General features: G+C 39.7%; 1 protein-coding gene across 2 annotated transcripts in view; it reads right to left on the minus strand.

Moving 5' to 3' along the window:
• Positions 1-25,975, minus strand: part of Tek (TEK receptor tyrosine kinase) — a 117,087-nt gene extending 91,112 nt beyond the window's left edge. Inside the window, exon 1 of one of the 2 annotated variants that reach the window (XM_034503307.2) lies at positions 25,573-25,975. In XM_034503307.2, the coding sequence (XP_034359198.1) occupies positions 25,573-25,624 (52 nt within the window). In that variant the 5' untranslated portion in view covers positions 25,625-25,975. The remainder of the gene's footprint in view (positions 1-25,572) is intronic. The other variant, XM_034503306.3, reaches the window with a different exon arrangement.
• Positions 25,976-26,584: the final 609 nt, after the last annotated feature.

Genomic DNA, 26,584 nt, shown 5'->3' on the forward strand with positions numbered 1-26,584 from the left:
CAATCCATCTTTCCTGGTGACTGTAGTTTCTGGCAGTTTACAGTAAAATCCACCCATCATAACTATCAGAACTGAAAGTCCAAATGCACCACACCTGTTTTGTTTTGTTTTCAATTATGGAAACTTTAAAGTACCTTAAAGTATGCCAAATGTTAGGTCATCTCAGTAACAACATCATGTGGTGAAAATATAACCAATTAACACTGAAGCCTGAATCTTAGGCTTTAAACATCAACTCATCCAATAGCTTATAAAGACAGGGAAATGAAAAATGACAACTATGGAGCCAACTGAAAAGCTAAATCTACCAGTTATCACATCTACAGCCACAAATAACCAAATTATTGTTAAAATGTATTGTCATCAACTTTTTTTTAACTGAGTTTCACTATGCAGCCTTAGCTAGACTGTAACTTTCCAGCTAGAGCAGGCTAGCCTTGAATTTACAGATATCCACATGCCTCTGCCTCTTGAGTCTTGGGATTAAATTTGTATGTGTGTGTGTGTGTGTGTTTATTTACAACCCTACTTCATTCATTAAACTACTTCTAATATCAAAAAAATCCCCTTAAATTAGTAATTTTTACTGTAGAAAAAGTAAATTGAATCTCAGTCTCCAAAGTAAGTTAGCAACAGCTTGGAAAGGAATATGAGAGAAAGTTGGTATGGAAGGACTGTATTTACACAGAGACTCAAGAATTGGCTCCACCATTATTAGAAATCAATACACATGGGGTAAGGTATGCTTCTAAAAAAATACATGTAGACAATACTAAAATTTTAAATCAGAATGTATGTACTACAAATGACTAGTATAGTTGTTTGAATAAGTATGGTCTCCATATCAGGTGTTCAAATGCTTGGCTCATTAGCAAGTGGCACCATTAGGAGGTGTGACCTTGTTGGTGTAGGTGTGGCTTTGTTGGAGGAAGTGTGTCACTGTGTGGGTGGGTTTTGAGGTCCCAAGTTACACTCAGTGTGGCACACGGTCTCTTTCTGCTGCCTGAGGATCAACTCCTTCCCCAGCACCATGTCTGCCTGGATGCTGCCATGCTTCCCACCATGATGATAATGGACCAAACCTCTGAACCTGTAAGCCAGCCCCAGTGAAATGTTTTCCTTTATAAGAGTTGCCTTGGTCATGGTGTCTCTTCACAGCAGTAAAATCCTAAAACAACTAGAGAACATAACATTACTATTCTAGCCAAACAAGCAAAGGAGAAAGGAGGGGATAAAAGACAACATCGGGGAAGTATAAAAACAATCGAATCATAGAGCGAAGAATGTTGGAAGGCAAGTTTGAGGATTAGTTATGATTTAACAGACATACAAGAAAACAAGTTATGTTAAACAGATGTACAAGAAAACAAATATTCAAAACTACAGAAAAACTTAAATCTTCCAAGATAATACTCATGAGACCCACAAAACTCATAAAAATCTGAAAAGCAAACGGATGGGCAAAGAGCTTAGAGAAGTGTATACGCAGCTAGACTGAGAATGTGCAGTTGAGTTTTTCTAACTTGGATACATTTGACCAGCTCAAAGGCAATATTCAAAATAATTAACAATGTGGACCAGTCAAAACAGATGCCTCGTCAGTAACGGGAATCCGAGAACCTTTTGTTGCTGAATGATAGATCAGTCTGGAGGCTCTAAGGGAGGCCTATGCAGCCGAGGTGCAGGAGAGGTAGGGCCCAGCAGGCCCAACAGCAGTTCCTGAGTAAAGGCACAGGATTATGTCACTCATTAACAGCTCAGCTCACGCAAGAACTAGTGTGCAACACTGTAATATCAGCTTTGTTTTTCTCTTCACTCCAACTTTCTCCTTAATGACACCCAACAAAGAGCAATTTCTAAGCTGGTATTGCTACACCATCACAAAACTTCATACCACACTACAATAAATCAACTTAAACAACAAATTTTGTGGGAGGGAAAAAAAAAACAGCCTCTTTTTTTAAAAACATATAAAGCTATCTTCTAAAGAATTATTAAAAGATTTTTTTAAAGTAAAAGAATTCCTAGAAAATAAAAAGAACTCTACTCTCATTCCTGCTATAATAATCCCACATTGCTTTCTAGAAGCAAAGGCTTTGTATGTTTATTTTTGTATTTTTATATAAACAAATCAAGAAGTATTCTCAGGCTTTTTCCACTTCTGCTTATACAAGAATAAAGCCTTGCTGTGGTAACCACCCGAAAAAAAAAAAAAATATTCTCAGGAAATAAAACTCAAGAGAGAAAGAAAATAAAATAAAGAGAAAATAATAAATATAAGATTGCAAAGAAAACTATCTCATTGTGAAAATCCCAATTAGAAATAAATAAGTTCACTCATTAAATTATTTGTCATCTGTATGTAATATAGGCTTATCCTCAAAGCCAAAGATGCTTAGTATACCAACATTATATGAGTACATGACATACTAATGAAGCATAAAATCCATAGAGTCTACAAACTACCTGTAAAGTTTTACTAATTTTTAAAATTCAAAGACATGGAAAGATATTAAGTCATTTTTAATAAGGTAAAATGAGACTATAGAGACAGTCCAACAGTTAAAAGCACTAACTGCTGTTCCAGAGGACCTGGGTTCAATTCCCAGCACTGGCATTGTGGCTCACAAGCATCCGTAACTGCAAATTAAAACAAGAATAAAACTTGGTGATTGTTAAAACCAAGAAGATGTTTAATAAATAAAAACAAAGGTAAAAACATTAAAAACACGGAAAGGTGTTGTATGATCTTAACACGGTGGGATGGGATGGAGAGGGTAGTGAGGTTGTTCAGTTACAAGCACTTGTCACTTTTGTAGAGGACCTGGGTTCAGTTCCCAGCACCCATGTGGTAACTCACAACCATCCGTAGCACCAGCTTCGAGGGATATAATTTTACTTCCATAGACGCTAAGCATGCACTTGATGCACAGACATACTTCCGAACAAAATACTCACACTACAATAAAATGAGTAAATCTAATTTAAAATTTAAAATTTTTTAATTAATTTAAAAAAGACAGAATTTGGTAAGATGGAAACTTGAACTAAATCAATGCAGAAATTTGATATCCTCCCAATTGACATTCCAACGGGCAACAAAAAGGAGGAAAGAGAGAGGGAGGGAAGAGAGAGAGAGAGAGAAAGAGAGAGAGAGAGACAGAGAGAAAGAGAGAGAGAGAGAGAGAGAGAGAGAGAGAGAGAGAGAGAGAGAGAGAGAGAGAGAGAGAGAGAGAGAGAGACTCAGACACAAACACAAAGGTGGTACTTGGTATATAAACTTGTCTGCATTAGCCCAGGATAAATGGTATCTTTCTCACTCATTAAGCCAGCAGGTCACACTCACAGGTGCTCTGCCTATGTCAGTCTGTACCTATGTGTGCCCATGTGCACATGAATTCTTGGTATTTTTATTTCTAGCTGAGGTTAAAGCTGACCTGCTTGCCTGGAGAGATGGCAAGTCGATCAATGAGGAGGCATAGACCCTCCCCAGCTCTATAACAGTAGAATAAAACAAAACGTTTTTGTTTGCATTTTATACCCATTTCTTCTCTTACTTCATGAAGTAACAGCCTAATGAGGCAACATCAACCTGGATAAAAAATGAGACAGTTTGCATGTCCTGAAAACTCCGGAACTGTCCCAAGTCCAGGTATATAGAGCTGTGTGGCAAAATTTTACTTTTTCTGTATGTATTTGTTGAATGCATCTTCCTTCTAGCAGCAGATCCTGAAGATAAGTTTTACTTTGTAGGAGATTTACTGATTAAATCTAACTGTGCCCTAAAGATGGCACATTTTTATAATTCCAGGTTACAACTCCTGTGCTCTAGGAACTGAGATCTAGACTCTCTGGAGTCAGAATTGTAATGACTCACTACTCAGAGCGCTGGTAGAATAAAGTTATGTTAAATTGATTTAAATGTTTAAATTGTGTAATATTGAATGTGTTCAAAGATAGTCAGATTTTTGCTTTATTTTGTATGATTGAAATTCAAACTTGGCTTCTAAAGTCTGTGTGACCAACTTCAAAATTATAACATTTTAGAATGAGCAACACTAAAATGTCATCAATGAAGGAAAAACCATACATCCAGCATGGTCCTTAGGCTCCTAAAGAACCTCAGTTTGAGGGCAGTAAGTCTCACAGAGTAAATGAGGTATCTGTCTAGTCCTAGTTTATACTGCATTAATTATCAGTGCAGTAACAGTACTAGGAGCAAGCATACCTCACCACAACGCTGTCAAAAGTCAGTGTCATAGCATGCAGAAAGTGAGAGACTTGGGAGCACTAAATGAGATGAAATATCTTAGTTTTTGTCTTAATGGTCTTTTGCTTATTTATTTTGATTTCTTTGTTTTTATGTGGGGGGTGTCTTGTTTTGTTTGTTGATTTTTATTTATTTCAAAGAGAGAGAGAGAGAGAGAGAGAGAGAGAGAGAGAGAGAGAGATAAAGCAAAGTTGAGTAGGTAGGGAGGTAAGGAGGATCTAGGAGGAATTTGAGGAGAGAAGAACATGATCAGAATATATTGTATAAAGCTTTTGCCATAAGTAAAATCAATGTCATAAGGCTTGTTCATTAAAACACGTCCTCTCTGTTAGAATAGTCAACACAGCAAATTATTGCTTTGTGTGTTATATGATTTGAGCCTAGAGAAAGTGAAAGATGCACATCAACTTTCCATGCCTCATCTTCCACTTGCTAATGCAAGCTTCTACCTTTGCCTTAACCAATAATTTTTTCAAGCAGAACATCTACTTATCACTTCAGGTTCTCGATTGTCTTTGCCAGAACATATCCTATAATATGTGTCAGCAGTGGAGTCTAAGTAACTGAGGATGTTGACGAAGGAGGTGAGCCTCCAAAGAGTCCCAGACATGCCCTTCACACTAGCCAGCATGGCAGCTCCTGGAGTACACTGTTGGGACTTCTATAAACTCAGTACAAAAGCCACAAGCTTACAGTCTAATAGAGCTGTCAAAGGGTAGCATGTTCTAGTAGCTGATTTGGATATAAGTATTTACAGGCAACAACCAGAAGCTCAGACTTCCACTGCTGGCTGAATCACGAGCTAATTGTAATGACAAAGGGGTCGTGGTGGAAGACTAGAGATCAGCTATGAGGTGCTGTCATCTTCCCTATAGTCAATTGATGTAGCTTCTAAGGCTTATATGGAAGATGGAAACAAAGTACAGAGCCAGGAGTAAATGATATTATTCATTAAGCCAGAAGTTCTTGAGTATTCCCAGTTATTTCCCAACCCTAAAAATAATCATGGCCTGTTCAGCCTTTAATTAAAATAAAAGTAATGTGTATTTGATATTCTAATCCCATTTTTGAGATTTACCTTCATACTTTCCTCTTTCCATATTCCTTCGTTCATGTAAAGACAGAACCATGAGCATTCTAGAGACAGAAGGAATGTATGTTTGAGACATTACATGACATTGTAACATGGCAACATGGGAAACCAGAATTAACCCTGTGAGCTTGCTTCCTATGGAGTCCTTTCTAGATTCTGGTCAATAATCTGTGATTAAGACTCTGATTTTTCTCTCTTCCAGCTACATTTTACAACACAGAATAGAACAACTGTGTTTAAAGACAGTAGTTAACAGATGTTCCAATTAAAACATCCAATCCTGTCTCTGCCTATCTTTTATTATCTGTGTGTAGATACTAATATATTCTTAAGGGAACATATTGTCTAATATTACTGACTGGTTTATACAAAATAATTTTCTGTGCATCTGATTCTTTGTGTGAATGAGCTTATTTTGTAATTATAAAAATATATATCTGACACTGAAACACACAAAGGCTACACTTTAAAATTAATCTCTAGGGACTAGAGAAAGGGCTCAGCTGTTAAGAGCATTTGCTACTCCTTCTGTTCTTAGAGAGGACACAGCTTCAGTTCCCAGCACCCACATGAAGTAGCTCACAATGCTCTATAACTCCAGTCCCAAGGGACCCATCACCCTCTTCTAACTTCTATGGTACTGCACACTTGTGGTGTACATAAAGACAAGCAGGTGTCCATACAAATAAGTAAATTTTTTTTAAGAAAAAACCACTATCTAGAATTCTACTGCCTAAATTTTTCTTCCCTCAGCTGATATCAGACACAATTGTATCTTTTGAGTGTTTGCTGTGCCTTATCATAACATTTGAAAAGATTCCTGTTCAACAATGCCAAGTTGCTTTCTAAAAGGTTGTGGTCGATGAGAGGGCACCTGTCATCAACCTGGTGCACATTACAGAACACTCTCACTGGTTTCTCATCTTTTATCTTATGAGACAGGAAAATGATCTCTCGCTTTGAATAAGTTTTAGAGCAAACTCCTTTGTACCCTGATTTGCCAGCTATACTTCCCTTCTGGGGACATTTTTTGTTGTTTCTTTTCCCTATTTTTATTTTATTCTATTGATTTCAATGACTTTTAAACAAAACATCAGTTTAACATTTGTCATCTGCCATATTTGTTGCAATTATTTTTCTTATTTTGGTGTATATCTCTAGAATTCACTTTTGAATTAGTATTTATATGACAAGGTAAACTGATTTTTACTTTTGATGATCAAAGTGTCTTCCCTGTCAGGCAAGTCTTTTATTTTTGTGGTTTCCTCCATTTCTTTAAGCTTAAAAGATCCATCTTTGTGTGATGGCTTGATTTATTGCTGTTTTTGTAGGCTATTTTGCTTGTTTTTGTTTCTGTTTTTGTTTGAGATAGGATTTTATTCTGCAGCCTGGGCTGTCCTGTCATTATGTAACTAAGTCTGGTCTTGTAAAGTTGTGGCAATCCCCCCTGCCTCAGCCTCTACAATTGTTTTAAGTATGGGCATGCATCTTTGTGTTCTGCTTTGGAAGAGATGTATTTACTAAATAACTCTTTTTCCAAACAAAACACCAGATTCCTATAACTACCATTCTCCTTCTTCATGAGTTTATATTCTTTATACTATATTAAAAACTTCAGAAATCCATATCTGGTTTGCCCTTTCTGATGATCTTTGTGTTCAAACTCTTGACACTGCCCTCCATGGTTTTAAAGCTACTCCAGGGGCTTGGGGGAGAGCTCAGATGAAAAGCATTAGCTGTTTCCCATCCCCCTCCCCAAAGGACCTAGATTCAATTCCCAGTACCCACATGTCTACTCAGAACCATCAGTTATTCCAGTTCCAGGGAATTTGAAGTCTCCTGATCTCCAAGGGCAGATGGTACACAACACACATGCAAAAAAAAAAATCCATCCACATAAAAACAATAATCATTTTAAAATATAAAGCCTATTGTACCCACATTAAGACCTAGTAGAGCTATTTCTAAATAGCTAAAACACTATTCTGTTTCAGAATTCTCTCAATTGTTTATCTTGCTGAAGACCATGTCTTTATTCTTTAATATAAAAAGTCATAATTATTTTACTAAGTTTCAAAAACTAGTATCTTTAAAGGTTTTACTAGAATCATTAGGAAGCAGTTTTTACATCATATGGGACAAAATTATAAAACATTGTTGTATCATTAAAAAAACAGTGATTAAAGTTAACACAGCAGTTTTGCAAAATAAAGCATTTCAAAGACATCTTCTTCTGAGATTCATGGGCTTGGTGGAAATCTAATCACTTTTGTGTATCTGTGTGGCTCGGGACTGGACAGGCATCTTAGAAGCTGCAGAAATTGGGACCCGTGCTTCCAAGATGAGCTAATCTGCTGTGGACAGCAGCGGGTTGGGCAGCTGTGGCTTCACATTTCTTTACACACTGATGCCAAAATATGGGGAAAAAAAGTACTTCATATCTGTGGATAAGCCATTCAGAGTAGAGAGTGGAGGACAGGGTGACAACAGGAAGCCATGCTTCTGTAGAAATACAGAATCCTGATGAAACTTCCAAAAGAAGCTGGGTGACATTGGGTCTACTTTGCTTTTGTTTTGCAGAGCAGTGTGTGCAAACAGAGCCCTGATTATTTACAGATGCTATCTCTATGAATTTACATACCAGCTCAGGTTTACCTGTATCCTCACAATCCATGCTCCAGTGTTTCCCAAGCATTTGAATGCATGCAGAGACCATAGATTCCCAGCTTGGGTGGAGAGGTATCCTTCTGCTCAGCTCTCATACTACAAACCATCTATTTTTAATTTCTTCAGGGATACTTTTTTTTTGCATTTTTGTGCTTCTTTGCTTGCAAGTCTCCAAGCACAGTGCTCTAGCACTGCCTAGCTTCCTAAGCACAAGAAGGTTGTGATGTTAAATGAGGTTTCCTCAGCATAAAAAAAAAAAAAAAATGACTTGCCATAAACAGGTAGAGTTACGTATTCATCTACTAATGAAAGTGCTGTGATCAGAGGTTGGCAGAATGCTAGTCCTGTGCCCAGGGTTTACAGAACATAGCTACCATGAACAACCTACTGACTATCTAGCTTCAACTCACACTGCAATACCAACATTCTCTGCAGCAAACTATGTGTTTTATTCATGATTATATCTACAAGACCTCTGACCTACATTATGGAAGGAAGAGAATATAAATTGTACTCTAACCTACCCACCTGCACACACACACTAAGTAAATAAACAAAAAACAAACAGCTCTCTTAGGGAAAAATAGAACTAGAGTAAAAAGGGTTGGCTGGGGAGCCAAGAAGTGTGCTGAGAGGGAGAGGTACGGAATAGCTAAGCAGTCCATGTTACTCAGTAGAAGTCTGACATCACAGAATGTACCAAACTCCATGCATGCTTTTTTTCTATAAGTTCACACACCCATTTAGTGCTTTTATGAACTAAGCACTTGTCACATAACATTTGCCATGTGATATACAACAGTAAAGTTAGCATGACTTCTTGGGATTTTTTTATCATAATTCCATAGATTCTTGGCAGCCTCAGAATACACACACACACACACGTGTGTGTGTGTGTGTGTGTGTGTGTGTGTGTGTATTTGTTGCAATGGAAAATGTTAAAATTCATTCAATTTCCATGTTAGCTAAATTACTGTAAGATTCTTATAATATTTTTTCCTGGTAAGGCAAACCCAGTATGAAGTAGTAATAACCATTTGGGCTATATTTACATGCTACTAAATTTTTGTAATAGTTCAAACAACTTTGTCATATATAAAAAGTTCTTATAAGAATTAAGAACAATTCCCCTTTGTCAAATTGTTCTTATCCTAACATTCAAGTCTTTTTTGAATTTATGTTGGTGAAAGTAGTTTTAATGGTCGTGAAGCTGAAGATGATTTGAGACAGTTATAGCTTAGCAGGTGTTGAGGAGACCAGAGTTGCAGGGTTGGGCCTTACATGAACTTGTGATGACCGCTACTGGGTTTTGTGGCACTGCTGCATTCAATGTTGGCCATGCATTGTTTGGTCAACATGGGGGATGAGGAGAGTTTGGTGGCTTAGTATAATCAAGAAATTTCTTTTGTTTATAATAATTAAGAATAATAATAATCAATTTAAAATAAAAAAATCTTTCCCAATATAGATGACATCTTATACATATTTTGCCTGTGTTTTAGAGCATCCACCTTGCCACCGTTACTAGTTTGGCACTTCTCAATCATTATTTTAAAGAACTGATTATTTGAATACAAGTGTTGTGATACCACAATGGTTAGCCTAGCATCCAAGATCGTGACTCAAGTGACTAAGGGGCAGATAGTGCATACAGTGTGGATACACTGGACAAAGGTCTGTGTGAGGTAGAGCAGCTGAACAGGAAGAGATTTTGAGTCACAATGTTGACCAGCCAAAACTTTGCAATTATCTCTGGAGCCTCCTGGGCAATATTTTGGCCTGAGGGTAACAGATAACAAAAACCATGGGAAACAAAACCACAGATAAAGGGAGAGTGCTGGACACAGATTCTTAAAGACAGAAGCTCAAGGGAAAAGTTAGCCTCATTGTTCAGAGAGACAGGAAATAAGGACAGCTAACAGTTTTTGAATGTTTGTTATTAATCTGTATTTGCTAGGCATTGGTCATGTTTCATTTCACACCTTGTTAGGGTGGGTAACATCATTATCCTTCTTCCATAAAAGAGGATATGACTTGTCCAAGGTCACATGCAGATGAATGGGGCTCTGGCCCAGATTCATTTGCCCACTTCTTAATCACTTTTTGTAAAGTGGGAAAGTGGGCTCCGTGAGGGTTATATGCTTTTGAGTTTCATCAAAACTTAATCTGTTGGAGATTTGGGGGATGCCTAATAGAAGCTACTCCAAGTCACTGGCTCTCCCCAGAGAAAACCATCCCTGGGAAAACTGTGATACAGTCAGAGGGAATCCTTCCCTGGCTGGCAACAGTGCTGCCTTTTATTTGCTCCCAGAAGCAGCTGGAGGGACTCACATATTACTCATGTTGGAATTAGTCTAGAGTCACTCGGTGGTCAGGCCTGTTAGACGTGGCAGAGTTTCTACAGCTGGCGTTTGTTACTGGCTCCAGTTCCACACCTCCTGGCAGGTGTTTGTGTTCATTGTAGTGCTGACATGGGGCATGAGATACACAGAATGGAGGAGTGGAGACGCCAGGCAGAACAAAGCAAGCACGAGCTGGGAGTAGGGATTTGAGTCTGTGGCCCTGAGGTACTTCTAAGACAGAGAAAGTGAAATTATAAATGAATTGTTTGAGGGCTCTTTAGAAGACTTCCCCTTGGAGTTTTTCTGCTGCTGGTAGAATGGCTGAAACTCTGCCAATTCATGGAATCAAACCTTCCTACGCTACTCTGCGTATGCATAGTCATGTTAGGTGGATAAAATTAGTGACAATGTTAACATCTACTTAATGGCTGCTAAAGTCAAGCACTGCTCTATATGACGGCTATTAGAATCTATGCACACATTCTTCCCCACAGAGTCCCAGAAGGAAGGTACTCGTATGATGAAAGCTTTACAAACGAAGTTTCTCATACTCAAGGATAACAGCAAGTGTATTTGGTCGAACTCTTGGTCCCAATTCTTCCATCCTCATTACATCCCTGTATTTGTTTTAAGCCTCTTCGGGAGTCTAGTATAGTTCCTAGTCCTTGACTTTAGGCATGGCATATATTTTAGGAATGGCAGTGCTATCCTAAACCAAGTTCTTAAAGGAAATCTCACTCATTTGTTTCATTGTTACCTCTCAATGGTTGATAACACCATTAGGAAAACAAATTCCCACTGTAACCTGCTGGCTCAAGGAGGAGGGAGTGTGAGCCGAGCCATCCACACAGCCCACACTTCATACTGGCAGCAAGTTGGGAGCAAGCAGAGTTGCTCCAGCTGCTCCAGCTGAAGCAGAGCCACCCTGATGCACAAGCACAAGCAGCACAAAACCCAGGTGAGTAACTGTTTCTACATCAGTCTAGCCACTGACTTGGGGAAGTGGCCTCTTACACAGTGATAACTAACCAACACAAGCATTAAGCAGGGATGAAAAGGCAAGCCTGACAACCGCACAGGACATGCTTTAAGCACTTACATACTCTGCCTTCCACATGCTCTCAAATGAAGACACTTTAATTCTCAAGAGCTGTATTTCTGTCTCTCTTTTTTGAAAAGGTAGTAAAAAAAAAAAAAAATGTTCAAGGATTCCATGATTTTCAGCAGTTAAGAGTTGCTTGGCAGTCTGGCAGTACCTCAGAAAATTGAACGTAGTGTTACCTGCGGACCCAGCTATACCACTCCTGGGCATATACCCAAAAGATGTTTCAACATATAACAAGGACATATGCTCCACTATGTTCATAGCAGCCTTATTTATAATAGCCAGAAGTTGAAAAGAACCCAGATGTCCTTCAACAGAGGAATGGATACAGAAAATTTGATACATTTACACAATGGAGTACTACTCAGCTATTAAAAACAAGGAGTTCATGAAATTCTTAGGCAAATGGATAGAACTAGAAAATATCATCATGAGTGAGGTAACCTAATCACAAAAGAAGGAACATGGCATGCACTCACTGATAAGTGGATATTAGCCCAAAAGCTCACAATACCTACAACACAGTGCATAGACCACATGAAACTCAAGAGGAGGAAGGAAGACCAAAGTGTGGGTGCTTTGGTTCTTTTTAGAAGGAGTATAAAAATACTCAACCAGAGCTCCCAGGGTGTAAACCTCCAGCCTGAGAACACAAAGAGAGGGACTCATGGCTCCACCTGTATAGGTAATTGAGGGTGGCCTCATTAGGCATCAGTGGAAGTGGAGAACCATGGTCCCCCGAAAGTTTGGATCCCTAGTGTTGGGGAATGTGAGAGCAGGGAGGCGGGATTGGGAGGATGGTGGAAGCACACCCTCATAAAAATTGGAAGAGGGGGTATGGGATAAGGGGTTTTAGGGGAGAATGGAAGAGGAGATAACAGTGAAAGGTAAATACGTAAAATATCCAAAAAAAAAAAAAAAAAACAGATAATGGGTCTGGCAAAAAAAAATAGTTTACTTATTTCAAACGATTTTCAAAAGTTTCCAGGAGATGCTTATTAGCTAAGATCTTATTTTAAGCTCTTCACAAAAGAATTTAAGTCTCTGTTTAATATTCTCAAGAGAGGCCAGGCGGTGGTGGTGCACGCCTTTAATCCCAGCAGCTGGGAGGCAGAGGCAAGCGGATTTCTGAGTTTGAGGCCAGCCTGGTATACAAAGTGAGTTCCAGGACAGCCAGGACTACACAGAGAAACCCTGTCTCGAAAAAAACAAAAACAAAACAAAACAAAAAAATATTCTCAAGAAAGATGCAAATCCTAATTTCCCTCAACAATTAATTGACAAAAGAGGAGTAATTTTACAAAAAGTAGAAGCTATCATTAATCGATATATTATATAGATTGATTAATTGTTGGCTGCTTTATAATAGTCCTTCAATTAAAAAGATTATTAATAAAGATTCATATTTCTTTAAATAGTGTCTTCATGACTCTCTGAGGGTGAAAGGAGCGTGCCTTGTTCACTTTTAACTTTCTAAAACTGAAAGCTCATGGCAAATCTGCCACTGACTGCCTCTGGCATCACTGAGACCAATAAAAACTATGCCACAGTTATGTGGAAAGACCTTCTTACCCTTAAATGGAATGGCCAGGACCCAGTTCTCATATGATGCCGAGGATTGATATGCCTGTTTGATACCACAGAAGGCACAGCTAAATGGCCACCAAAAAGACTAATGAAATAAATAGATACCCCCACAAAACCAGGCCTAATTATAAATAAGATGAATAACAATTGACATCCAGGGAAGAAAAATCTCCCTGAGAATTCCCTTCTTTTTTCCTTTCCAGGTAAAAATGAATCACTGGTGATGTCTGCTGTTAGGAGGTCTAATCCTGATGCTGACCTCCAGACTTATACTACTCAGACCTCCAATGGGCCTTTGACAAGGACGTCAAACAGCTAGAGACTGACAACACTTTCTCTGTCTGATGCAATCTCCAAAAATTGCAAAGGACTTTATTGGACTTGATTTTCTCTTTTACAATAGAAAAGACTGTGTACAGCTCTAGACTGTGTACAGCCCTTAAAGAAGAATGCTGCTTTTACATAGACAAAACAGGAATGATTAAAGAGAGCATGAAAAAGGCCAGAGAAGGTCTTGAGAAAAGACAGAGAGAAAAAGAGAAAAATGAGAGCTGGTATAAGAATTGGTTTTCAACCTCTCCATGATTGTCAACCTTACTTCCTTCCATCTTGGGACCATTAATTGGGTTATTTCTGCTTATTTCTTTTGGTCCCTGGGCCGTAAATAGGCTGACTAACTTTGTGAAACAATAGATAAATAATCTGATAGCAAAATCTATTCAGATACATTATCATAAGTTAGCTATGGAGGACCACGAGACTCAAGATGAGGTTGTTACTCTATCCAGGGTGCTCCCAAGTCTCATCTCCACCCAACCTAAAAGAGGGGACTTCTGCCCCCTAGACCAAGCAGTGAGGGACCACCCAGAACCCCCTCTGTCTGGCGATCTAAATTCTTGCTTAGGCTGTGAGGCTAAGCACTGCAAGGGAATATAAATAAAAGTTAAAAATATGTTTCTGGGTTCCCTGAGGGACAAGCCTAACTGCATAGGGGTTGATGTCAAAAGTATCCCCTCTCCAGGAAAAAGACATCGGGATGGGTATGACCCTCATGCCTCACTGGACAATGACAGTAGGACCAGAGCCATTACAAGGTCCCCTTTAATTACTGGAGGTCAGGCCTCTATCCCCGCCTTGGCAAGATTTGAATCGCCATGGCCCTTCTATACTTGGAGAAGGGAGGAGATGTTAGGGGCAGCCCTGTTTATACACTAAAGGCCTAAAATCAGCACTAGGCCTGACATACATGCCTGGTAACACAAAGTCTTGGGTCTCTGTGGAAAAACACTGAAACAGATGGCTATAAGCTATTGTAAACAGGCAGCTTTTGTGGAAATCTACCAGCCTGAGTAGTCATAGACCTTGTAAATAGGCAGCCTTGGTGGATAGTACCAACTTAGACAAGGACAAGTGAATCATAGGCAGAGTCATAGTGACCTGCCCCCTGAACCTTTACCCAGCTGATTCCCTGTTCTGAAAGATATCTGTACTCCCCCTGAACAGCTATGCTCCTGTGTCATCCCCTTCCCCACATCCTGCATTTTTGTGTTTATAACCCCTGTGTTAAAAAGTAAAAATTATGATTTGATAATAAAAAAAAAAAGTTGCTTGGGTGAAGGATTCATTAGGCCCTACCTACCATGAGGAACTATGGGCAGTTAATGGTTTCTAGGGGAAGGAAGAGACATCTTCTCTAATCACATAGCTACTGGTAAGTTTCCTGTGCTCCTATAAATAAATGTTCACCCAGGATCCTGTAAGTGACCTAATTAAAGTCATAGGGTCACAACCCCCTGTCAAAGTATATGAAAGCAGGAGGAAGCCGAATTGCAAAAACAGGTCATTTTGGGTGGGGTGGGGCACAAGAGAATAATGAGAGTAAACATGAGCCATATATAATGTTATATACAAGCATGAATCATTCCAATCTGATTGTTGTATTAAATAACAGAGTATCACAACACCCCCCCAAACCCACCCATTCATGTTATGATGCATTCAGAAACCTACAATAATTCCTTGCTTTGGAGGACCTGGACAGTATCTGTTATGTAACAGCCCCACCTTTCTCAGACTCCTGCTCGGCCGTCCATCATATTTAGTCAATGATGGTAGAGAAGGACCTGGATCCTTCTTCCTTATAGCTCACCCTCTAAGCAAGCTCATAGAAAAGCACACGGAGTTAGAATGCTGCCAGGCAGGAGACACCTCTGAGAGAGCAAACTATGCTTACCTGATCTAGTCCCTTAGTTCTCAACCAAAGCCTGGCCCAGTCACTGCAAACACTTCACAACAACAGTACCTCATACTCAAACTGTCAAGGCCCTCTCTCTCCTGTGCCAATACCTCCACCATTTCTTATTGAATCTCCTCTCTCCTGGACTCATCCTCTCAGGGCAGACCCTGTGTGTTCTCTTCTACCCACATCACCCCTTGATGTCCTCCTACCTTCATGGATTTTAGCAGAAGGTTGGGACCCTATGACTTTAATTAGGTGGCTTACAGGATCCTGGGTGAGCATCAATTTATAGGAGCACCTGCAACTTACCAGTAGCTGCATGATTAGAGAAGAGCTTGCTCCCTTTTCCAGGTGTTCCTGGACCTACACTGATTTTTGTTTCTTGCTTTCTAGACAGGCCTGGAATGCCTTCATTCCTCTCATGGCCTCACACTACATCCAAAAAGGCCCCATATAAGTGTCTCCTTTCCATCTCATCTCAAGACAAATTTCCTTAGAAAGTGTTTAGCACTTTCTTCATTGTAGTGACATCATACTGAGGAACTGAAGAAGTAGTTCTTAGATGTTTTATCCTCTATTTTAATGCTTTTCTCTGCATTTATAATATCTTCCTCCACTCTTTACATCTACTGATTTTCCATAAGGCTATTTGTCCTTCTCAAATGCCACCCTCTTGGTGACACCCTGTCCTCTCCCAGAATTCTTCATTGCAGCAAACATGCATCTATCTGCTCTTATTAGATAGAGATTCTCTTCTAATGTCTGAGAGGTAACGAAGTTGTTCCAGGCAGAGAAAGATCATAGAGATAGATAGATAGATAGATAGATAGATAGATAGATAGATAGATAGAGATAATGGTTGGTTATATTTGAACATATATTTGCCAGTTTTTGTCCATATACATGTGTGTGTGAGTGTGTGTGTGTTAGTCATGTTTCTATTGCTGTAATAAATACCATGACCAAAACAACTTGGAGAGCAAAGGGTTTATTTTATCTTACATTTACAGTCCATCACTGAGAGAAGTCAGGGCAGGAACTCAAGAGACCATGGAGAAACACTGCTTGGTGATTTTCTCAGTCTATTTTTTTATAGCATCCTGGACCACCTCCCCAGGGGCAGAACCACCCATGGTGGACTGGATCCTCCCACATCAAGCATTAAATCAAGAAATGGTCCCTCAGATTTGCTTATAGGCAAATTTGATGCAGGCATTTTCCCTGTTGATATTCCTCTCCCCAGAAAGCTTTAGCTTTGTCAAGCTGACAAAAACCAATCAGCAAAATGAAAGTACACAAAGGCTTGAAGGTAAATATTTAGAAACTGAAAGGAACCCAGCATGAACAGAGCACAGCTCCAACATGTGAAGGTCTGAGAGTTGCAAGGAGCTGACGCAGTCAGTGGGCAAAGACTGGCATCGCAAGAGGTTCAGACACAACCACCTTCTCCTTCTTCGATTCTGACGTTGGAGGCTTGAATATGAAAATTGGAGGATGATTAAATCAACCTTAGAAGAGTAGTAAGTGTTTTCAGATGTAGGAGGTAGGGACACAAAGAACAGAGATGGGGGGGGGATGGATTTAGGAGAAAGAAATTGTGAGCAGAGCTATTGTAACACATAAGCATTGAGCATGTAATATTATGACATACTAACAAGCTTAATCACACTAGAAGCAGTCTATCAAGGTGTAGAGCTCAATGGTTACATGCTCAACCTGCACACATAAGGTCCTACATCCAAACCCCCACAAGTAAAAGAAGTGTGGCAGCTTCTGCTTGATTTGATGAGACAGCAACAGGCTTGGGATAAATAAAATAAGGAGGATACTTACAAGTGACAAATCATCTTAGAGCCTCTGCTAAGTCAAGACCCAGAGACAAGAAGTTAGAAATTGATTGGGGAAAGTAGGGGGCTCCACCTTGCTGTCTGAATGAGTCACAAGCAAAGAATTTCCCCACCCAACAACCCAGCTTTTTTAACAGAAGCCCAAGAACCCAGAGCTTTAAGCCCTTCTCTTTTTCCTGATACAAAGACGGTCTTAAGAAGTCAAAGTAGTCAGAGTCAGCCCCACACATACATAAACAGATTAGCTCAGGAATGGAGGCCTGCACTGAACGCACCAGCATCAGCCAGCCTAAGAGGGTCCAGCTTTGTACACAAAGCAGTTAAAAAGACCATCCCATTACATCAATGCTTATCACGTACTGACACTGTAGCAAGTACGGCTAGGCTGTTGTACTTTAAAAACCCTTGCCCCAAAGCATATGTTGTCCTTGCTTTTGAGGGTACAACCTGAAGTGACCTTGTCAGCAGCCAAGAGGCGTGTTTCAAAGTTTGTGTGTTCAGGTCATTCTTCGCTTAACTCTTGTTTTCCATCATTTCCCAGGAGGCATGTGATCATTCAGAATGCTTCACTTTCAGAAGACAGAAACCAAGTCAAAACAGTCCAAACAAATAATGAAGTCCATGTAATTACAGGGTACAGGGATGGATCTCTGGTCCCACGATGCTGGACCCACATTAAATAACATCTGTGACTGTTACAGTGTTGTTCAGCTATCAACCCAGTTCTTTTCCTAAACACCAGCTTCCCTAAGTGGCCAGGGATTCTGACCTTGGGGAAGATCTGACCTCTTACATCTTATATTAAAAGTCCCAGGCTGATTCTAAACTCCTGTTGGATTTCATATCCTCCTCATAGACCATCTGCTGTTCTTCAATAGAAAGGACATTCTGTGTCCACCGAGTGACAGTTCCATCAGAGTTACAGTGAGAAGGGATGGCATCTTTTTAATGTAGATATGTTAGGAAGTTCCAAATAGTTGATGCCTACCACATGTTTTAGCTTTGGACAAGTAATTTAACCCTGTGAGCCTTGGTTACCTTGGTACTTAAAAAGTGAATAATAACACCTACTAGACAGGATGTTGAGAGTCATATTAAACGACTTGGCACATAGGTGTTTGTTATCTTTGTTATTCCTAGTACAGTTATTGTTTTATTTTGGGGACTGGGTTTTTTTTTTTCATTGTTGTTGTTTGTTTGGGGTTGTTTTTGATATAGGGATATGAATTTAAAACCCATCCCAGATTCCCAGATGTCTGAAGTACTCCTGTCTCTAGGGTGGAGTCTTCTTTGGCCCTGCAGCCAGACGCCTTGTACAAGCCAGGCCTGTGTGCCAAGGTTACGCTGGTTCACCATCTGACGGCCACAGAGCAGTGAGTAGTAGCTCCTAGGCCCCAGCAATGTCAATACTACCTTCCTGACTCCGCCCATTGTATCTAGAGGAAAGTGGCTGCTCATTGTCTTCCAGAGCTCCCCCCAGGAAGCGTGATATCACCCTCTAACAAAAGCGGGAAAGCTGACAGATCTGCTGAGATGGGTGTGACCACCACACACACGCACACACACACACACATACACACACACACACACACACACCTCCCTGGTCAAGCCCTGAACAAGAAACTGTGACAAACAGGGAGCAAACAGCAGCCACCCACAACATCCCTCAGCCTAACAACTCCTGTGACTGATCCATAAATGTTGTTGAAACAGAGACTCTCTGTGTCTCCATTTCTGTCACTTCCACACCATGTCAACCGTGTCCCCATGGGAATTCATTCCCCATCAGCAACAAATGTGCCAAAGAGGAAAGATTCTGCTCATCTGGCAGATTCTGAGCTTCAGTCGAGCTTCCACAGCCTTGGGGAAGGAACAGGGTCAGACGGCTGAAGAGACATAGCAAGCAACAAGGTGCTTGCTCACAGTCTCTAAGATTCACATCGTGGAAGGAGAGAACCAAACCAAACTCTGACTTCCATGTGTATCACACACACACACACACACACACACACACACACACACAGAGAGAGAGAGAGAGAGAGAGAGAGAGAGAGAGAGAGAGAGAGAGAGAGGTAAATAGGTCTTGGAGGTAGATATAAAGAGAAGCAAGCATGGCTCCATCTAAAAAAAAAATAATCCTCTGTGTTTGTGATGTGAGCTAAGGAAGAGCCTGGTCTGGCTGGTGGGAATTGGGTTATCAGTTTTAAATTCCAGAAATAAGGGAGGCAACTTTAGATGCTGCCTTTCCTGGAGGCTGGGAGTGATGCCAGCTGATCTGGCCCCCTCCCAGATCTGGTTTAGCCAACGCAGCTGCCTGGCTCTCTGTAAAGAATCTCATCTGTAGAGTAATGCTACAGGCCTGCAGCCTGTCACCCTGGTGCCTGCATCTTACTCTCCTCCCCCCTTAAAACTCTGTGGCTAGCAACATCAACTGTCTAAAAAAATCTCAAGAAAAACTATGGATTGGTTTTGCAGTTTCTACTGTCCCCTGGCTGCTAACTCAAAAAAAAAAAAAAAAAAAATCCCTGGCTATCAAGATATCTATGTAGCAGTCACTTGCCTAATTCCCTTCTTTTGAATTTCAGATCTCAAAAGACAAATTTTGCTCAGCATTTCCCTTTAAATGCAATCTTAACATCAACACACAGAGAACCATCATTTTTTGCTCTATCCTTGCCCTTCTACCAGATGCTTCTGCCATGTTTCCCAGCACTTGGAATGGCTCTGCCTCCATGCAAACCAGAATACTGCTCCCCGCCCCCGTATGCAACCAGTCACTAACCCTGCATTTTCTTCTAAGGCTGTTTCAAACTTCCTCGGCATTCTTGCAGCCTTCTTCCCAACAAGGTTGAGAAGCGATACTGGACCGGCCTACAATCTCCTCTGCTTTAACCCATTCTCCACATTAATGTTACAGTGATTCTCCCAGATGACTAATACCCTGCTAAATTGCAACACACTGAGAGCAAAGTACAAGCTAATTAAAATGGTCTCCAAGGCCCTTCCTAGGCTGACCCCAACCTTAATTTAATACTTTAAATCCAACTCTGCTCCGTTTCCTGCAGTTTCATACTCCCAGCTGTCTTTTGGGTTGCTTCCTCTAATGGAAAGTCTTGGTTTTTATTTTTGTTTTTCTTCTCAGTTTTAACATCATGTAGGCCTCCTGCAGTCTCAGCACCTTGGAGGCGGAGACAGAAGAATCTCAAGTTCACCACCAGCCTGAGTACAAAGTTACAAACCAGCCCAAGGCTTTCAATGAGACCCAGTCTCAAAAAATGGTTGTGCAACTCATAAATATTCTTGAAAATATTCGTGATTGTTTAGGAGCTCTTGAAAAGAAAACTTCAACCTGCAAATTTCCCAATGTCATTTTTCAATTTTTAAATAAGTAGTCAATGAAGTCATTATAGTGGTTAGACTTTTACTTAAATGTTTACTGTACATTTAAATTCTAATTTGAATTTTGTATAATGCTAAAGAACAACCCCAGGGCTCTGTAAACTCTAAGCATATACTCTGCTACTGAGCTACGTCCCCAGACATTAGTTGTTGAAACAGAGACTCTCTGTGTAGCTCAGGCTAGACTTAAATGCCTTATGCAATTCAGTCTCATTTTGAACTCCTAATCCTCCTGCCTCCACCTCCTAAAGGCTGGTATAAAGGGTGTGTGCCTCTGAGTTGTGAATTCAGCTCACTAATAGAGTGTTTGCCTAACATGCATGAGGCCTTGAATTTGATCCCCAGCAAAGCAAAACACAAACAGAAATGTTTATATACAATTTAGATGTTGTAATCTCATTTTGTATCACTGGATCTAAGAAATATATCTGTCATACTTGTAAATGTTTTTATTTTGCATAAATTACAACTAAATCATTTGTCACAAAATCCTACAACTCATCAGCCATTTTTCCTTTAGAAACACGAGCATTGTAAGGTAAAGAGGGAGAGTGGACAACCTTTGTTTATATTCTTAGTTTCTGGTACTGTACATGACCCAAAGTACATCTCCAATAAGTCACCACTGACTGAAATCAAAGACTTAGAAATAAGAACACCAAAAAATTCATTAGATGTCTATTGAATAAAACATCTGCATATGTTAAAGGAAGTATGCAACAATTATAAAATGCCTAATACTAAGTAAAAATCTAGCTAAACATCCTTTAGAATTTATAATTTATTTTATATTTATTTTGATGTCCAAAGAAAGAAATGTTCTTTTTACTTAAAAATTTACCCTTTAAGATAACGATAACTATTATTTTCATTGTATAAGAACCCATCCACTATAAATATTACTTCGATGTGGCTTCAATCCTGTCTACAACAGACTTTTCCCCTCCACACCAATTGTTCCTTACCACAACTGTTAAAATCTATTCAGTTTTGAAAATCACTATAAGTCAAATGCGTGCACTGATAAGAATAGAAAATGAATGGCATCTGTTGTAAAAGACTTTAAGAATCTAATTGAGTTAATTCTACTTGCCCCAAACTCAACAATACATTGATTGGCTGCACTGAATTAGGAGAAAGCCATGAAGAGGAAGTGCTGACTAGAGAAGGCTGCACTGTTAAGATCACTGGCTTCCATTCCTAAGGACCCAAGTTAGATTCCCAGCACCCATATGGCAGCTTACAGCCGTCTATAACTCCATGAATCCCAGGGATCCAGTGACCTCTTCCTGTCTCCACTGGCAAAGGGCACACACACAAACACACACACATACACACAGTACATAGACTGATACACCCAAAGCATCCATACAAATAAAATAAGTTTAAAATTTTAAATTGCTGGTTTCCAAAAGGGTAAGATTCCATGAACAAAGGCTGAGACAAAAGGATGTATAGATTTTTGAAGGTGGTCTTGATATGTACCATGACCAGGGATGAATGAATAAAACCTTGAAGGGCTCAACCATGTTAAGGTATTGTGGGAAAAGAATAAAAGTGCTGAGACTTTACCCACATGCTGGGAAAGATAGTAGCACTGTTGCTTTGCAGAGATGCTGGTAGCAGACGTCTCCTTTAATTACATTGACTTAATTGAGGGAGTTCTTACTGGCTGACATTTGACATGCAGCATCATGTTTGATCCTTAGAGCAACCCTGAGAAATGAATATTCTCATCCCAAAAGATGAATGGTGAACGTGCTGAGATTATCCACTTTGGGCTTTGATATTATAAACTCAAGTTTGCGATTCCTCATCCATGTTTTAAACTGTTGAATCTTGCCGGCTAGTTTGCTGTGAGGGTTCTCTGGGATGTTTAAGGGTATACTGTAACAGCATGTTGAAATGATATCATTTCTCACTTGCACCTAATTTATGCATCATATTTCACACAAGCATAGCCCCTATTAATTTTGTGTCTTATCAAAGCCTACTTATTTTTCACAAAAATTTTAAATTAACCATTTTTTCTCCTATAATGAATATCCATAATCTATTTTTAACCCAAATAACAAAGTTGATATTTAACTATTTTTAAAATGATGTCTTTTGCTTTGGGCCCATCGTTCCAGATTAAAGAACTTTCTTGAATCCTGATTCTGTGTGCTTACTAGAAAACCTCCTACTAGGAGTCAAAGGTAACTTGGTCACACCTATCTTTTGAAGGGTGGAACTGTAAGTAACAAATTATTATCTTCAGAAGAATTCAGAGACAACCTATCTAAAGCCCCAAGAGAAGTGGCTCTCAACCTCTGAGTCATGATCCCTTTGAGGGTCACAAGTCAGGTATTTACACTACAATTCATCACAGTAGCAAAATTACATTTATGAAGAAGCAACGAAAATAATTTTATGGCTGAGGGTCACCACAACATGAGGAACTATATTAAAGGGTCACAGCAGTAGGAAGGCTGAGAACACTGTTCTAAAAGGACTCAGCATAGTCTTTTGAGGTGGACTTGGATAATTCTTTTCCTCCTGGAGAGATGTCTTAGAAGAATTAGACTCTTCCTGGAAGTTCTCTCAGGGCAGGGCTGAGAGGGAAGTGCTAATGGCAGCAATGGTCAGAAAACAGAGTTTCTGAAGAAGCCCAGATCTTCCCTTGGAAAACAATTCCAAAAGGTGTCCTGATCCCAGTCCAAAGAGAAGGCTCCTCCTGGGACCACTTTCCTGACCTTACTATTGCATTTCCTTTGCCAGTCCAGACAACATCTCTGCTATCTCTGAATCCAGTTGTTTAAAATGTCACACAAGACAGGAAGGACAGCTGAAGATGTGTGACCTGAAGACTTCCTATCAGTGTGAATCAGATAGGACATCCATGATGAAACAGAAGAGGTAGGTTTTTTTTAAGTGTATACAATTTTTTAGAGCATGCAGCCAGGTTTGGTGCAGATAGGCAATTAAGGAGGAGGTAACACCACTAAGTTACATGAGAACGTGTCTGTAAGCTGAAATTGCCAATAATTTTCAAGTGGAAGGAGCAAGCACCAGAATCTTGAGTTGTTATGGAAGCCACAGCCTCTTCCAATTTGTGTAGTAGCAGGCTGCTTTGCCACCCAGAGCAACCTTTATTGAGGCAGGTACAGAGTCCACCAAGTAGACTATACATATAAGCTCTCTATCCCCTGCCACATTAATGAAGTATACTGTTAGAGTCTGACTTAAAGAAAGAACTCCTGAGGCTGTGTCTGTGGTCACCAAGCCTCAAGCATTCATCTTCATGGAAGCTTAGATACAGAATGTAAGTTAGGAATCAACAGAGACCTTCAGCAGAAACTAAGCTTTCTGTGTCCTTCTTGTCATCCCCCCCCACCCCCCGAAATCAGTTTCAAGGAACTAAAGTCAAGCATTAACAAGACAACTTTTTCACACCAGAACTTTTTTGTATGAATTTATGACAACTTTTCTAAACTTATATTGCAAAATGCCATACCAAAATCACTTAAGGAGAAAGAGTAAGTTAAAACAGTTCTGTGTGTATGTTTGTACACATGCGTATGTGAGCATACTATTAATTTATTTAACTTAAAACTACATCAGAGCGAAAGTAGACACTTAGACTTTGTATTATTATAATCTCTGGTATAAAATCAGTCCCATATTCTATATCACTGATCAGTGTGACTTGTGGAAAGCAAGACGAAAACGAGGAACCTTAATAATTATTTAAAAGTACATAATAACAAAGACATCAATGTACCTCTACTTTAATATAAAGACAAATACATATGTGTAACAATATATTATGTTTTATGTTATATTATAATATACTATAACTAATATAAATTACTACATAAGTAATTGACATCATCTTAGATACTCTTTAAGCAATTTGTGTTACTCTTAAAATATTATTAAATTTATGATACATTAGTTGTTGAAATCAGATTGAAGAGCTATATGAAAAATTGTACACAGTTATTCACACTTTACTGAGTTAATTTTTTTGAATACTTAACAAAATATTTAAAGATATAGAAAAATATAAAAGTAACATCAAAAATGTTTCCTTTATCAAATTCTATTACTGTGTATAGCCTCACCATTAAGTTTGGTAAAATTTTTCCCAAATTCATCTCCTATGTCAATTATATTTTTATCACTTTAATTAGAATATTTTCAAACCAATGTGGGAATCCTGTGGCAATGATAACGCACTGTGATCTGCAGTTTGGGTCCTGATGTTTCTCCCGGCATGATTTACCTATGCTGGGTAGGTTGCAAGGCACCCTACTGTGTAGAGTGTGATATACAAAACCCAAGCTCATCCTGGTTGCCCATTCTACAGGACTTGGCAAAATACTGAGTCCAGTGAGCTTGGTAATTGCTTACATTTTAGTTAGCTTCATAGGACTAATCTTTATGATTTATTCTATGTGAAACATCAAAAAATTAAAGTCAGTGGCATAGTCCTAACTTTTTGGACCCCTAACTAAAAGACAAAAAGCCCTCAATTGGACGACTAGAATTAAAAAGGATGGCGATATATATAATCTTTACAGAAAAGTGATCTTGTTTTTACTTAACAACGACATTTTGTACACTGCTAGGTAAGAATTGTGTTTCTACCAAAAAAAAAAAAAAAATCATTGCAGACTTTCTTTAAAGTAATTACAACCCGATTTTGTTGCTATGGATAAGAAAAAACCAGAATGAGAGCCAAGAAAGAATATACCAGAATAAACAGACCCCTTCAAATGACTTATTGGTGACTTACTCAGTCCTGGAGAGGCCGTTGGCAACCCAGGAGGCAATATCTATCTACAAGAGATGGCTAGAAAACCCAGCTGGTGCCGCGGGGAATCTGAACTTCAAAACCTTTGCATGTGTAAACTGGAGAGTCACAGAAAAGCAGTGTCAGCGTCACCAAATTGAAGGTTTGGTGAGAGAGAGAGAAAGGCGAAAAGTCACTGTTTTTAAAACATGACACAAAAAAAATAAACATCAAGCCAAAACTTACCATGAAGGAGCAAGCTGACTCCACAGAGAACTAAGCCGGCTAAAGAGTCCATACTTCCCCAGATCTCCCCATCCAGCGTCCACAGATGAGCATGAGGTCCCTGGGAGCCTTTCAAAAACCCACAACTTTGCGACTTCCCACTCGCATGGTCTACTCGCTCTTGTTTACAAGTCGGAGGCAAGGAGGAACACCACAGAAGCAGGCGGTAACAGTCTCATTTCTGTCTGAGCACAGGGAGTTTTAAGTTCCTTTTTCCTGTTTCCTTTGTAGATTAGGATGGGAAAGGCTGTATCTTAAAGGCACTTGGTATCAGCAGGGCTTGGGGCAGAGCGAGCCCTATCCATCTTGCCCTTCATCCAAGCGCTTATCTTCTCCTGCTCCTGCTCCTGCTCCTGCCTTAACTGGATTGTGGGGCAGAGGGATCTTTGTTACAAATAAGGTCCTGGTCAGCATTTTCAGAAACAATAGGGGTATCCTCTCATAGGCCAGGAATTGAATAACAAGCCCTCCACCTATGTATGGTATGCGATGAGGACCAGCCCTTCCAGGCTAAGCAGTTCTCTGGGGTGCATTTGGGATCCCTGACAAAAGGGGCTTTGGGGCATGGGGAGCAGCATTTGCTCCCGTGTTTGCGTTTTTTTCACTCACAGGGTTTGAATTGGGCAAAGAAGTTTCCTGTGATGAGAAATCATAACCTGGAAGGCAATCAATTTGAGGGAGCGTGGTTGAGGTCAGCTCTCAGCGGAGCCGCTAGAGACCAGATTCCACAGCCATTAGCCTATTTTCTTACACCCAGATGGCCTGTCTGTTGGCCCTGAGCCCAAATATACGCATGCTACTGGCTACAGCTTTAATTTTTATTAGCATTTCATCTGAGGGTGATCTAATTTGTTGGAGAGTTTGGCACAGGAAGATTTTAGTAATGTGAATAATTTCATAGTTATTGGCAAACAGAATTTCAGATGCAAATTATATACAAAAATATGGGGGAGGTACTTTTTGAGAGAGACGA

The sequence above is a fragment of the Arvicanthis niloticus genome, chromosome 5 (assembly GCF_011762505.2).
Source record: "Arvicanthis niloticus isolate mArvNil1 chromosome 5, mArvNil1.pat.X, whole genome shotgun sequence".
NCBI lineage: Eukaryota > Metazoa > Chordata > Mammalia > Rodentia > Muridae > Arvicanthis > Arvicanthis niloticus.